Consider the following 15,815-nt stretch of genomic DNA (forward strand, 5'->3'; position numbering starts at 1 on the left):
GAACATGAAAATAAACTTTGTGTCCGTTTGTATTAGAATATGTTGGCCAACATGGACTGCTCAGGAGATGCAACTGCCTAAAATTCTGAACAATAAAATAGACCACAACTCTAACGGTTTCTACCAAGTAGCACACCAAATCATGAAATTTCCAAATTATTTTAGCTCCAAAATAAGAGTAGGTTACTTAAACAGGAACATGCCTTCCAAAATTTGTGGGCAACATATGAACCAAAGAGATTTATTTTATTTGTAGTACAATGAAGAAATAAATAGCTGCAGACAAAATACCCTTGCGGCTGAGGCATGGCAGGAACCCTATTTCTCAGTCCCTGGTCTCAGCCCAAGAGCAGGCTTTTTTGTTCCTGATATGGCTGCCATACTTACTCTGTTGAAGCTATAAACCGCCACGTACTGATGAGGTGTTGAATTCATGGCACCCCATTTTAGATGTCTAAAAAGTTTACACCTACAGTGGAGCTAGTCCTCTAGACTGACTTCATTAATCAATGAAGAGACATAAGTATTTCTAGGGTGTGATTCATCATACAGCAAAATAATTACTCTCTCAAGGCCCCTACAATATAACTGCACAGGAGCCCTTGCTGACATCAGGGTGAATCACCAAAAAAGATTTTTGCAATTCAAAACCTGATCATCAAAACTGACACACTCTCACAACCATTCCTTACCCTGTAAACACCCATCTGGATTCTCAGATCCTTTAAATAAACTGAAGACTACAGAGAAATCACACAAAATAACACACTGTTCATGGCAGTTTTTGAAATAGCACTCTCAAACTTTTGTAATAGGAAGTTGGAGGAGAGAGGAAAGTTCCCCCATGTTTTGCATCAGCCTTTCTCCTAATTTAATTTGCAGAGGTATTGACCACCTTTGTGTTGGCAACCATTGTTGCCATCTCCAGCTGCGGCTGCAAAACCTCAGTAAATCTGAAATAGCAAATGTCAGGCCTCCTGATACAGCCCATTATATAAAAATAGGCAGCTGTTTTAAAAAGTTTGCCCAACATGTTTTCTGAATCCCAGCTGCGTAAAGAAACTGACAATCATATCAGTCCCTAGCTTCAAGATACAATAATGGCATTTGTCTTTTTGTCTATTCTTCTGAAGGGATTAAGAACTGATTTTAAAAAGAAATTCTAGGCTATCTTTACATATTTCTCTTTCAACCTGTTTCCTATATGCTTCCCAATGAAAACGTGTCAATACCAACATGATTGGATTTTCTTGATAGTGTTTACAGACAGGATGCATTATTTGACATGCATTCAGTTCTGGAGCAACTTTAACTGAATCATTCATTCAGTTTCCAGTATTCTGTTTCAGGAAAATAATCTTCCCGAGGGAAATTTTGATTTTTCATGCTATCTCCTCTGTCATAGTCTAAGAGTTCACAATCACTTAACAGAGGAAAGCAATTTAGATTAAAACCTCCAGTTTTTCAGGAAGCCTTTTGTTACTAAATTTTGAATATACAACACTATCTAATCAAAAGTTCTTGTTCAGCTCTGGAAGAAAAAAAATTGGAGATGTCCAGTAACAGTATATATTTTAGGTAAAAGACACAAGAGTGAATACTCAGTTTTTAAGTTCTCTTCAAACTGTCACCTTAATGATTTCATTGATTTTCCTGTATAACTACAGAGATAAAGTTAATGTACTCTTACTGCTGTTTAATTATTCCAACTACAAATGTAAATTTAAAAATACATATGTATCCAAATAAAACTCTACAAGCAATCTCTTTTTTTCATTCAAGAGAAATGCAAATTAACTTTCAAGACCCTCTAACAAACAGGAGGAAATAAAACAAATGCAAGCAAAGATGGTTAGAAGAGCACATTTCACTGTCAGATTTGGAGGTTTATTCTTCAGATAAATTCAATAAGGGCAAATTCATAGAGATATTATCTGCCTGTGTGGGGCCTTCTTTACAAAACACATTGGGCTTTTCAGTTTCCCACAAATTTATTGATGAAATTTAACCGTATTTTTGGGGCATTAAACTAAAAACAGTCATTGTTATTGGTTCAAAGTAGAGGGCTGGACACACTAAATGATATGACCACACAAAGTGCAGAAATCTCTCGTTCACAAAGTACTACATCTGAATGGTATAATTCATCTGGAGACACTGAGGTGAATTCAAACACCTATGAAAGTAAGGTCAGTATTATTAACTTTACTTTGCAAATGATGAAACAGATACAATTGGTTCCTGATGATAACAGTCTTTTTTAAAAAGAGTGCCTAAACTCTCAGCTAACAGCCTGTCTACAAGGCTGCAGTGTTTACCCATCTTCGTACGACAAACATAGCACTCCTGAAAGTGCAAGAAACCCAGAAAAGACTTTGAGTCACACTAAGCAGAAATAGAAATTGGGCTTTTTGCTTAGGGCTTTCGAGAGTTGTGGGGAAAAAAACGACGACAAATTACGAGGTCAACTTTATCTTAAGATAATGTATCCAGATCACACTGCATTTCATTGCACATGCATTAGTCATATTTTTCCAGGCAGAAATATGTGATTTTCAGTATCAAGCCAGGTAGTTTGATACCCAAATGGATACTGCACATTGCAACTTTGGCAACTCTACTGCTTTGGACTAGGATAGAGTTAATTTTCTTCAAAGCTGCCAGCAATGTGGTACTTGAGATCTTGCAGCAAAACTAACCCCAGAATACAACTCTACCAGAAGAGAAGTAAAACCATGGTTAAATGGCTTATGTCATCTCCATTTTGTCGGGGAAGGGGGGGGGGGGGGGAGGTGTAATCATCTAGGATTACTGTTGGTGTTTGTCACAAGACATGCCAATCCTTGGCCTAAGATCTGTAGCGCACAGGTATTTGCAACTGGCAATTACAGCAGAACTTGAAGCACAGTAAACTTACAGCTTAGAAACAGCCCTTTTCCACAAAATACATGCAACCTTCGTCATTTCTGTCTCACGCTACTCTCGGCCCCAAAGTCACTCTACCTGGTACAGTAAGACAGGTGCCACTGCAAGAAGAATCAAGCTTTTGATTCCCACACCTTTCTGTACTGCTACAAAAAAAGAAATTTAAAAGGAAGCCAGCCATAAGCAACCTTTCTACTAAACAGCTTCTTCCGCCCCTCCAAAAAATCATCTCCTGAGAAGTTAAATGCCTTACAGTGTATCTTGTCACAGGATCATCTCATCAAGAGCTTCATATCATCATACAAAGTGATTTGTATGTAATCATAAAATAATCTCACCCATATTCCAGAGCCAATTCCCTTTCATGACTGAAGGTAACTGCAGGCTGAGGATCACAGGCTTTCCTTGTTAACACCCTGCCTCTGCTGCCACACTCGGGCCAGAGCCCTCCCATTAGTGTTGTCTCAGCGCTGTGCAACAGCACTTACCTCTCCCCAGAGCTGCCACTTCTCCCCATTAGCCACTGTCTCTAACCCCATGGAGGGCAGACTGGTTCCATGTTCCTCAGTTCTTACCACAGGTTCATCGGATAAACCACATCTCCATTCTCCCATGGTGTTTTTCAACTGCCCATTTTAGCCTTGGTGGTTTGAAAGATAACATTGCACTCACTCCATAGTAACTAATTGGCCATGACTGAAGAGGTGTATGAAACATACAGTAAACATAGAAAAAGCTATTATATCGGTTCTAAAATTAAGTTTTGATGGCAACTACCAGGCAGACAAATAGAAAAGCACTCTCCAGGGACAGCACTCAGGTTTGGAGCTCATTTCTCACAACATCTGACATACTCACGAGGTGAAAGCGTGGCTCAGCTGAAGTCAATGAGAGTTTTCATTGCAGACTTCACTGGGGCCAGGATTTCACCCCAAGTACACAGCACAGCATGTCTTTCCGTCAAGTTTAAGTTAAGTGGCTGGCACGGCACAAAGATTCAGGTAGGGCTGAGGAAGTCCTTCGTTTGTATTAGTTGACACAGTGCTAGTTATTTCCTTTCACTTTTGACATGGTGAAGGGTATGCCACTGAAATTGCAGCTCAATTAAGTAATGCGGCTCCTGCTGATACTTTCATTACTGACTGGTCTCAGACGTGAAAACAACTTACAGGACTGGAAATGGCATGTTACCTTACTCCTATGCTGAGGATGAAACTAAGATCTTTCACCTTACTGCTCCTTCAATGTATCATTAATTTGGCAATACAGAGCACAACAATGGTTCTTCATATCATTAAAGTATTTTAACTAGAAGCAGTGGCCAATATCTGATATTTATTTTTTTTTAATAAAAAACCCACCACCAAAACCAAGAAACACATTAACCAGCTCACTAAACACTTATCCGTTTAGAAATGGAGTACTTCCTCACCTCCCAGAAATACCTCACCTTCTGAAGCATGAGGCCGGACTGCCATTGCCATTCTCTCAATTAGCACATTTCCAAAGCAGCTCTCACCCTATGGTCCAGGACCAGAAACTCGGCTGCCCCTGCATTCAGCCCACTTGACCTCCTTACATGCTGCAAGACCATCCAAACATAATGGACGCCTGGAGACAACTCTCACACACAGCTGAGCCTGCAAATATGCCAAGTGGTTCTGCATGACATGTGAAGGGAAAGAGAGGATACTACACCGCTGCTGCAGCAAGATCCACGCCATCGCCTAACACCCCAGAGCCACAACAGCCACACTCACAGTGTTACCAAGCCTTGACAGCTTCCACCTCTGAGCACCCCAGCTCCCCACACCCAAGGAATAAACACGACTGCTCTTGCACCACTGTCTGCCACTAAGTGTCATCAGTTTACTCTGTCACTAAATGGTGCCATTATGTGGATTGTCAGGTTCTGGGTAGTAATAAATGCAGGCAAGCAGTCTCCACCTACCTGCAGTCAACCTGAGGATTTTGACAAGAATTACCTTTTCATAATTATTCCAAGTTCTCAAAGAAAGACTCCCCAAGTACTAAACCACTTCATAAAACTCCAGACTGGTTTCACAGATCTCATCAGTCTCAGCCCTGTTTGTTTAGTCACCCTCTCACACCCCCACAGCACTCAGGAGGTTTCAGATCATTTGGAAAGACTCTGTACTGTTTGCTATATGGAGACTCAGATCCCAAGTCAGCTTCTGAATAGTTCAGAGGGGCTCTCATCTGTTCCTTGGCAAAGGCCCAACACTTATAAAAGTATTTAACTAAAATTATGCTACCATTTTTCAATTCAGTTCCAGTATTACCCTGTGTGACTTCCAGTTCTAAACTCCTGAGTTTAGCTAACCACTTCAAACAGAAGAGTTCATTTATGTTTTGGATCTCAGTTCATGTGCTTGGCTGGAGCAAGATAGTTGTTTTTACAATATGAAATGGAAGAACTCAAAACATTTGCTCTATCTGGTTGATTCTCACATATACCATGCTCACCTCTCTCTATATAAGACCCCCATCAGCACTCCAACAAATGAAAAGAAAACAGAATCAAGTAACAAGAGATTCTCCCTGAAAAAATTCCACAGAAACAAATATCCAGATACATTTCAAACTATGCAGGCTAAATTGTCAGACTGCTCTTGTAAGTAATCACCCCAATTTAAGGGTTTATTGCTTTGACATTAAAAAAAAAAAAGTCTAAAAGTATATTGAACCAACATAAAAAATATCTGAGAATGGGGTAATATGCCTATTCACACACTTTAAGAAATGACAAAATCATTCGAGGCTTGCCAGCCTTGATTTAAGATTATTTCCTCTACCATTATCCATCCTCTCTCCCTGACATGCCCATAGCATACAAATACAATAAATGCAAGATGGCAGTGGTAAAGCATAACACATTATGCCCTGTTGAAGCCATCAACCTGTCTATCAACATTTTCAGTTCACCGGAAAATACCCCAAGTCCCCAGTTCTAAATCAGAAAAAACAGTGTTAAGACTACATTCAGCAGTAGCTGGGCTTTGCAGCTACCAAACTCTGGCTCTGCAAGTCCCTAAAAGTCAGGGAACTGCCACAAGCTCTTATTGAAGACCTTTAACCAAACCCCCAGAGGCTGACTTCTGCTCAGCAGGACTCTGATCATATCCTGAAAGAAACCAAAGCGGATGCAGGCTCCTCTCCAAGCAGGAGCTGTGTGAGGCTTCACTGCAGCATGGCACCCCGGGTACCTGTGCAAGTGGTTGCTGCCTTCTAGGGGTGGTCAAAGGATCCAAGGCAGGCACAGGTACGGATTGCTATCATTTGTTTTCCATAGCACTTTTTCAGCACTTTCATAAATGCTCATATTCTCCCAATTTTATCACTGCAGTCCACAAAAAAAGTTCAACTGACTTTTCTGCAATGAAAAAAATTAATCTTCATCATAATTAGGGCTGGGTTAAAACTTATCATTCAGTCTTCACTCACACCCATACTACCATTCTGCTGCTGCATTAGCCATTCAATGAAAAATTAATTGGCTATTAAAAAACTGCTTTAAAAAAAAATCTTTTTTCAAGTAATGCTGAATGCATCCTGAACAATTCCTTGCAGCTTAACTGCAGTAACTGTAATGATACAGGCCTGACAGCAGCCGACGCCACATGCCAGCTGGAGATCCCTCTCATGCTAAAAAGTTTATAGCCTTTCTGTCAAACAAAAGGGACAATCGGTAGGTGAAAATTAACTTCCAATCCACAATGCCAGACATCTGAATTTGGGTGCACCTGTAATGCACAATTATAGCACTCCACCAAAGTAACCATTTCTCTGACAGCTTCTGCTACAGCTTAAAAGAGCAAAGCGGCAATCTGGGTCACAAAAACACATTCAAATGTTGAGAGTAAATTACCTAGCTGCATAACACTGCCACCATGCCATCTTCTCTCAAGAGGAAGTGTTTTACAGTAAGTAAAGCAGTGAATCCCTCTTTTAAACACATTCCTTAACCTTCTTTAAATTTATTACATTTTAATTAAAGTCATAGGACTTTGTTTAGGTAAGTTGAAAACCTCAGGTTGGCAGCCAGAATATCTTATTTATAAGAACTCTGAGGTCTTGGATTCCCATATTTGGATTATGTTGCTTTAATTTATTTATTTTTCCAATTAAAAAGTTCTCACTGCTCATGCATTTTTTATTCCCTAATGCGCTGTTCTATCAGGAGAAACATAAAAGAAGCAGACAACGTGTTTTTTTCAGTTGGAGACTACTTCCAAGCCTGCTCCAGTTTTATAATCTATTCTCTTATGCTCTTACCAACCCCCTCCATCAAACAGCTAAGAGCATCCATCAAAACCTCAGCTGCATTCATAGTAAAAGGCACTCCAGCACATTCTTTCACTGGAAAACATTAATTTTTGCAACAAAGTGCCTTTCCCTGTTTTACGCCCACAGAGTTCAAGGAAAGGAATACCAATACTGTCTGAACAGGTGAGTACCTTTGTAGTAATATGGTTATTGAGAAATACAACAATAAAAAAATAAAGCAAGCACCTTCCAAGCTTACCTCCCCAGATTAATTACACGCACTGAGAGCAATTTGGAATTTATATTTATTAAATAAATTGTCAATAAATATATCTTGATACAGTGCCTATCACCTCTTAAACTGTAGGCTCCATGCTGTCCCTCACCTTCTCTTAACGCTGTTAAAAGTAACATTTTCCTGGGTCGTTACTGCTATAGGGGGCAAGCGTTTCAGCGGCCAGTCAGGTACCACAAGCAACAGTACACACTCTACGGCTGAAAGTAACTCCCAGTGAAGACAAACACCAGCTCTTGTAGGACTATGCCAGTCTCTGGGAGTTGCAAATCTCCTGACAACACAGGTATGAACAGCGGTCCTTTATCTCTGGTCCCCCAAGAGGCCAAATCTGTGAAGGTGCCCGGCAAAAGTGTTTTTTTCATTATATATTAACCCTTTAGTGCCATAGGTAACTTAAGGACCCTCTGACAATGACACAGTTGCTCTAGCTCAACCTGAACACTCACCGGAAAGCCCCTGGCAAGCGTCTTTTCCCTAAAGTAGGGGAGCACAGATCCTACACATCACCGATATTTTGAAACAAGATTTCATTCACCACTAGTGGACTCAGCATTGGAGATACAACAAAATTAAAAGCAGCGTACTTAATTTTCATGTTAGTTTCAGCACAGGTTTTACCTGCACATCAGTGGTACATTTATAATTAATGTGGTCTTTTCATTTTTCTAAGCTTTCAGAACTTTAGTAGAATGTTAAAAACACATTGGCAAGCACACCCACTGCTTATTATGCCAGTTGTCTGAGATGTATCCCTGGTGAGAGATTATTGCGTAAGCCCAGCACAAAGGCTCTCTAAGTCAGTGAGAGGAGTCCAGCGATATTCAACAGGTTTTCAGTCCGGGCTCCAAGATATCTTCCTGCATCAGTGGTTGCAAGCTCTAGCATCAAACCCAGCTACAAGTCTCACCCCTTGTTCTTGAAGGAGCACCTAAAGGAGCATGTAAGATGTAGCAGGAGCAGATTTCAAAAGGACATGTACTGGGGAAATACAGCTCCTTTGATACATATGCCCCCCCCACCATATTACACCTCATTAGAACAGAGGCAATTACACTGTTTTAAAGATGACTCTTAAAAGCACTGAAGGCTTTGACTAGTTTTCAAGTACTTTTCCCTAACCTATCCAGGTCTGAAAAATAAAGTCAGCTTTGAATTGAATCCAAAAGACAATCAAGTACCAAATGTCAAAGCAATTTTACAAATCAGAGCAATGTGGTTGATTAGGCTGGGAAGCATAAAAGTAGATTCGACTGTGTTTACAAATTAAAAGTTTCACCTCCAATGTTTTCTGACCTATTGCAATTTTTGCAGGCCAGAGACTAGTTTCGAATATCAGTACAAATCCTGTAGCAAAATTAGGTTGTGGCTGGATATTTTTCTCAATGCAATCACTTCCAATGCACTCTCAGATACAAGTTTACTTTAATAACACTGCATTCACAAATCACTCAGAATAGCCTTCCAAATGTATAACATATCACCACAGCCACAGACAAAAGCAGTAATGCCATTTTACAAATTAATGCGTGTCTGTAAGGAAGCAATGTTGCAACCCGCTTAAAGAAATCTGGTAGTAATCAAGGGCTTAATTTTGTTCATCTTTTTTTTTTCCTTTTTGCTTTGTTTTGATTTTTTACAGGGGAAGAACAGTAAGTAAGACAGAACTTCAACTACACAGGCACACTTCAGGTTAAACTCTTGTTCTGATGACACACAATCTCTGCAGGAGATGGGACAGGTCAATCTATTGCCCGCAGTTATATTCTCTTTCCCTATGTGTTACTTGTTCAATTAATTTTGCAGAAGCATCGCTTCTCATTAGGCATTCTGAACTCTGCTGAGAGCCACTTGACACCACACCAGCCTAAAATGGTGACATTTACATGCAAAGTCTACAGCTCTTAACACTGGATTCAGTGCATACTTTCAGCTGCAGCTTTCCTACCGCTAGCATGAGGAAGGCTTAGGATTTTCAGTAGTGCTCATAAGTACCCCTCGTTGGCTTGCTCTTCATGTTCACATCTTTGACATTTATTGTAGCATCATCAGGAAATGCTAGTACAAAGATGAAGAAAATGTTGACTCCTCTTCTAAGTCAAAGATGTAGGGGGTTAAGATATAATAAAGGAAACTATAACATCAACATTCACAAAATTCTCTAATTAACTGAACAGAGATGCTACAGCTGAGTCAGGAACTTAAGACTTCCTTTTTTTTTCCCCTTTTATTTTTCCTCATTTAAATTTCTATGATCTGCCCTCAAGTCATGCTTTCAGAATTATTCCCACTACTTTTCCGCAAGAGTTTTCATAAAACATTACAAATACACAGCCAAATAGAGGCATTTAGGTATGGATTTATGCTGGGAGCACAGCTTTGAGATGTACCATCTTAAGCAACAGTCTTAGATGGATCAGTCCTGTTTAGGGCTACTTGACAGAGACAGCTACACACATTTATCACCTATATGATAGCACAGCTCATTCCATAACTGTATTTATCTATTGCTGCTTGTTGTTGTAGAGAAAATCAGGTCACCACCATGACTCTCATGTGCAGCTCTCTTGTTTCTGGATAGACTTCTGCATCAGGCAGGCATTTTGTGTTGTCTTCCTTTCACATTGTGTGCAAGAAAGCAGGCAGCAGAACAATCTGCTAAAAAGGGTCTTCCTAAAACACATTTGCTGTCTGTAAAGGGGAAAAAGAAAAAAAAAAAGGAAGAAAAAGAAAAACCCAACCAAACACAAAAAAAACTACCACAAGAGATCATAGCAGATCATGAGGAACCTGTCCCAAAACCCAGTACATCAATAAACAAATAAAAAAGTATACTGTATATACTGTATTAAGCAAAGAAATAATATAACAGATAAAAAAATAATGGTGAGATAAGTAAGACAGCTGAAATTAAGACATTCTTTACAAATTGTAGATTTCATACCTCAATGACATTAAAATTGCTTTAAGCATTTAATTGCTTCTAGGGTCCAAATAAAAGGATTCAATAAGCAACCTTCCTTGAGATTAGATTTTTACTGTCAGTACTTAATGTAGTTTCAGAAAATGGTTATAACCTTCTTTTCAAAACATTATTACTTTGGTCAAAATTTAGGTTTTTTCAAATGTTCCAGTAACCACATACTGCCATAATACTCATGTAACTTCATTCTGCCTGCCTGAACGAAATGAAGACTTGGGGAAAAAAAAAAATCTGCTACCTTCACTCTATCCATTTAAGTGTCACAATTCAAAAATGCATACGCTGATCCTCCCACTGAAGCCGTCAAATAATTTTGTATTAATTTCAGTGCCAGAAGACACCAAGAGTGATCGTTTATTTTCCTCATTCCTAAAGACTATTTTGAAGATCCGAACTTCAAGTTTTCTGAGTTTCATCAACCACTAAGTTAGCAAAAGTCAAAGTCTTCAATACATGTGAGATCAAGTCCCAAGGCAAGAGAGATTCTAGAAAAGAGAAATTCAAAGTTTGCTGCTCTTTATTCCTTGAAATCCTGACAATCTGCCATCTTGCAATCTTCACAACTTCTAAAGGAAAAAAAGTGCAATGACAGACAGAATACCCTTCAGAAAACACAAAGCACCAGTTCTAGACATGCAAAAAGAAGCTTCTAGGCTTCTCAGAAGTTTCCAAGGGTGGCAGTGGTGGAAAAACAGTAAGAAGTGCATTGCTTGATTATGTAAAATAAAATTAAAATGCCTCTGACACATCTATCTATTCTTTAAGTTTTCAGGTATGCTGAGTGAAGCAGTTCACAACAGAACAGACGGCACACCAATCCATCACACTTAAATGCAATCACAGTCAAATGTACCATCAGCTAGTGCCTAAACTACAGAGATGCCTTTAATACTCCCCAGTTAGCAATCAACCTTTTCCGCATTTGTTCATAATCTCAATGAATTGTTTCATTTTAATGCTTTGTTTTCCTTTTCTTATCCCATGGCACTTAACCATGCTTTTTAAATCAGGTATTAAAAAAAAAATCTCCTTTTCCAATTTTATTCCTGTGTGAGAGGAGAGAGCAGTATTTTTAAGAAATATAAATTACTGAACATATTTTCCTACCTGTTGCAGTCCACATGGAGCAGAAGGTGGGATGCACTAAGTGACACAGCAATCTTGTGCCACTGTCCATCTGCCAGACGGTATGGGAACACCTCTGTCCTTGACTTCCCATTAAACCTGTAGTGGTATCTAATTTCATCCCGTAGGCCACTGCTCTCCAGTTCAAAATAGCTGTATGTAAAACATGAAGAAGAATCAGTTCCATTTTTTGGTTATTCATTGCTTCTGTGACTTTCTTCTTAATTCACAGACTTCTTTAAGCAAACACCAAATGGAAGGTCACAATATAAAGAAGTTACTCAACATGGATTAGCTACCTGTTAATTTTTTTAACAGATGCAGAGAAACAAGACTATACATTCAGTGTGTTAGAAGCATACCAACTACACAAGAACAGCTCATGTCCAAAACACCATTCAATAGTCCTGGAAACTGAAATCCTCTTTTTACCCACAGAACGGGTTCAACTACAAGAAAATGATCCTTATCCTTTTCACCAAAATGTTCTGTATGAACACAGGATTTGTAGGAAATGCAAAAATAAAGAACTGTACATACCACTGAGGAAAAAAAAAAAAGAAGCCATTAAGGTACAAAACCACTAGGCTAGGAAATCATTAAATTTGTATTTATTATTTGCAAATTCACTTTTTAAAAAAATAAATAAAAAATAACCACACTTACCTTTTAGGACTCCCCTACATGCAATTGTGCTTAACTCATTTTCTGACTTTTATTGTTACAGCTGTAACTGTTCAGCTTTACAAGGGAACAAAACCTCCTGGGTGGATTAGGTGTCTCAACACCTGGCATAACAATCAGGCATTCAAAACCTTCAGCCAGTTGTCACAGTCATAGGAGAGCTAACAAAGCATGGCTCTTAACTGGCTTCATGCTGGTGGGGGGAGCCAACTCTGTTCCTAAGGTGACTTTAGCCCTTCCAGGTGGTAGCACATTGACAGTGTAAATAGTGAAATCATCTCTTGGACCTCAGCTCACACAGAGCACTTACAGCATATCAAATCAAGGCTCTCTTTTTTTTCCTGCTAAAATGAAGCCCTGGGCATAGAAAGCAGGAGATGCAGACCTCCTTTTATAGCAGAAATAACTCTACAACTGAGTGCAGATGTTAGGCAGTCCCTACTCCCATCCACCTCCACAGTGCCATGTTTTTCCCTACTGGACAACACACAGTTTCAACACAGCAGTTGAAAGATGGGTGCTAGTTTAGGTTTAAAAAACCCAAAAACAGTAGAATAATGAAATCTACTTCCAAACATTAATTGCAACACAAAATAGTAAATATCCAGATGCTGATTTTCATTTACACACAAGCCTTTTACACTGCTTGGCTGTACACAGACCCTAACAGCCAGTGTGCAGAAGCATTACATGAGGCGTGCGCACTCCATCACGAATAGCTCTTAGCAGTGAAGTGGAGGCTTTTTAGAACATAACTGAAAAACAGAGTTCCTTGGGAGGAACTTACTTATGAGATAAAACACTAGCTGGGAACATGTGCAAAAGATTGCAACAGACTAGAAAGAGGAACACCAAGACAATAAATCTTGACCAAAATAGAAACTCCAGCCTTCCTCTATCCTGCTGATGCCTTGCCATTACATTTTTCATGCAACATATGAGCATTATCAGGTCACCTGAATCAAAGACTCAAGTGGCAAAGTAAAAAACACAAGCAGAAAAAGGCAAAATCAAAACAGTATGAAAACACAGCAGGCATAGGTACAAATAAAATACATGCAGTACAGAGTGGAAAAAATAAGAAAGGCTGGTGTTATGAAGGAACTGGCCTGTTTCATGGGCATGAATGTACAAAGAGGGCAGAGCAATAGGAGTTTTCTAAACAGTAGAGCAGAAAGTTGATTAACTGCTAATCACCACCACCTCACATTAAAATAACTTAATCACATTCATAAGAAATCTGGAGACGTCGTCTTTATTACTTTACTTTGATGCTCAGTAACACCACAGTCTGTATGTAGAAGATACTGCTGCTGGTGTTTCCAAGCCAGGAAAGCACTAGGACAAGCACTGTCAGTGACATCATACTTACAAAGTTAAACATTTCACAATTACCATCTGCTGTCAAAGCACAAAACGAAGTCTTAAAGAGATTTTCTTTCTCTCTTGTTCAGATAAACAGCGGTGAGGCACAAAACTTCAAAAAAATGAGGGAAAGCTTCATAACATTGTAGAATCTCTCTTACACGCAAAGTATTTGTATAAATACATACATATATATTTACATGATTGACGATAGAAGCTTAAGTGCCTGAGAGCAAGACGAGCTGCTGTTGAGGAAGCACATCACTTACTGCACTCAGTCTTCATAATCTCCAATAGCTACAGAGCTAATTGCTCACCACACAATGTTTTGCTTGTTAATAAAAAGCCAACAGCCCAATCCTGGAAAGGTCGCTCAGATACTGTATTTAATCACATCTATGCTCTATTATTTGAACAGCATAGGGAATTGCAAAGCAACATAGTTTTGCATCTGACAAGCTTTAGTGTCAATAGTTACGTCAGGTCTAAAAGCAGCTTGTTGTTTAGGCACTGAGTTTTTTGTCAATCTCCTGACTAATATATATAATACAAAAGTGACTAGTTAAAGTTTACTGCAATAGCCAGTGCTGACATTTTTATACATGTACACCTAACGTACTGCTAAGTGCCACAGGACTGCACACAACACCAGGTTTTACCTCTTCATTGATGGGAAACAAAGATGATGGCAGACAAATTCTGCACCTATTTTTCACCACCGTTTACCGAGTGCAAATCAAAAGCAGTTATGCTCAGACTAACAACAGTAAACAAAATCTCAACAGCAGAAACTGGCTGGAGTAGCCCAACTTACGCCTAATTCAAGTATTTAAAAAATGCAAGGCAATGTAAACCAACACTTGCACTGATGATTTTTTTTTTTTTTGAAGATGCACAAATTCACATCAAGACCTTGACTACATACACACTTCACCATGTTCACAGTTCAGAAAATGTAGTTGTCTTTTCTCTACTAGAATGTAATTCATATGCAAATAGCTTTCTCAATAGCAAACATCACCTTCTCTTTCCTCCTCGCACCATACTGTGGAGGAAATTCTCTTCAAAAAGCAATGACATAAAGGCCATTCACTTCTGAAAATAAATGCGCCTGCTCTGTGTTCAAGTTCTAGTCTGCAAATCATGGAATGGAAGACAAACAAGTGGAATAACATAAGCTTAGGCAAGAAACCATCAACCTGTGAGAAAATACTTAGTAAAGCCAGAGAAAATAAATGTTTTGGGTTTTTTACAGTATCTATCTCATCTTTGACTTGCAATGCCATTGAACAAGTTTTTATCTACTACTAACCAACAAGTAAATAAATAACAGGGGGGAATTAACAGAAGCTACCAAACAAGAGGCGAGAAAATTAACTAATCCCTAATAGGTATTTTGTAGGTACTTCCTAATACTTTGTGAGGAAGAAGAAAACATAGGAACAGAACGAGTCGGGTTCCCAAATGGATTGCAGCATCTGGGACCGCCTCAATAAGCGTATCATCAGTAAGCAAGTGTGAACTTTCAATGTTGCCATGAGATCCGTATCAAAAGCCCAAGGGAGATCCCCGAGTATACAACTAGTTCTGCTTCTGTATCACATCTGCATGAAGCCTGCATGTCAGCTTGCCACCTCAGTTAGCCCCCTGCTACCCTCCTCAAGACCTTTTCCAAGAAAGAGAGGTGTGAGACAGTCATCTACTTGACAACTTGTTAGCACTGAGTGATGGTTTCTTGTTTTATTTGTTATTTCTTGGTGAAGATTTTTTTAATATATTTTTTAAACAAGCATGATCAAAAGTAACATGTATTTTGATAGATTAAATTCCCAGAACACATGTATTAAGAAAGCTCACTGTTTATGGAATGGCAATACAATATGACCTTGGCTAAAATTTTCCCACTACTAGTATTTCCATGTTTGCTAAGCATTTAAGCTACTGCTGGCTTCTTTTATACAATTATGGAATTCAAATGCTTTTTATAGGTCTGTCCACAGTGTCTCATTCAAATCCCAATCTGTAAGAGAAAAACATGTTGCTAAATTCAGATTAGTTTTATGCACATCAAAAAAGTTGGGGTATTTTAAAATCATGCAATGTGCTTTACAGAATATTATTCCACAATCAAGATGCTTTACAGTTCTGTCT

At 38.9% G+C, this 15,815-nt stretch overlaps 1 protein-coding gene across 4 annotated transcripts in view; it reads right to left on the reverse strand.

The window, feature by feature from the left end:
* Nucleotides 1-15,815, reverse strand: part of NELL1 (neural EGFL like 1) — a 292,018-nt gene that overhangs the window by 239,810 nt on the left and 36,393 nt on the right. For all 4 annotated transcript variants that reach the window (XM_055814653.1, XM_055814651.1, XM_055814652.1 and 1 more), the window contains exon 4: nucleotides 11,598-11,768. In XM_055814653.1, the coding sequence (XP_055670628.1) occupies nucleotides 11,598-11,768 (171 nt within the window). The remainder of the gene's footprint in view (nucleotides 1-11,597; nucleotides 11,769-15,815) is intronic.

This window comes from Falco peregrinus, chromosome 9 (assembly GCF_023634155.1).
Source record: "Falco peregrinus isolate bFalPer1 chromosome 9, bFalPer1.pri, whole genome shotgun sequence".
In the NCBI taxonomy this organism is placed as follows: domain Eukaryota; kingdom Metazoa; phylum Chordata; class Aves; order Falconiformes; family Falconidae; genus Falco; species Falco peregrinus.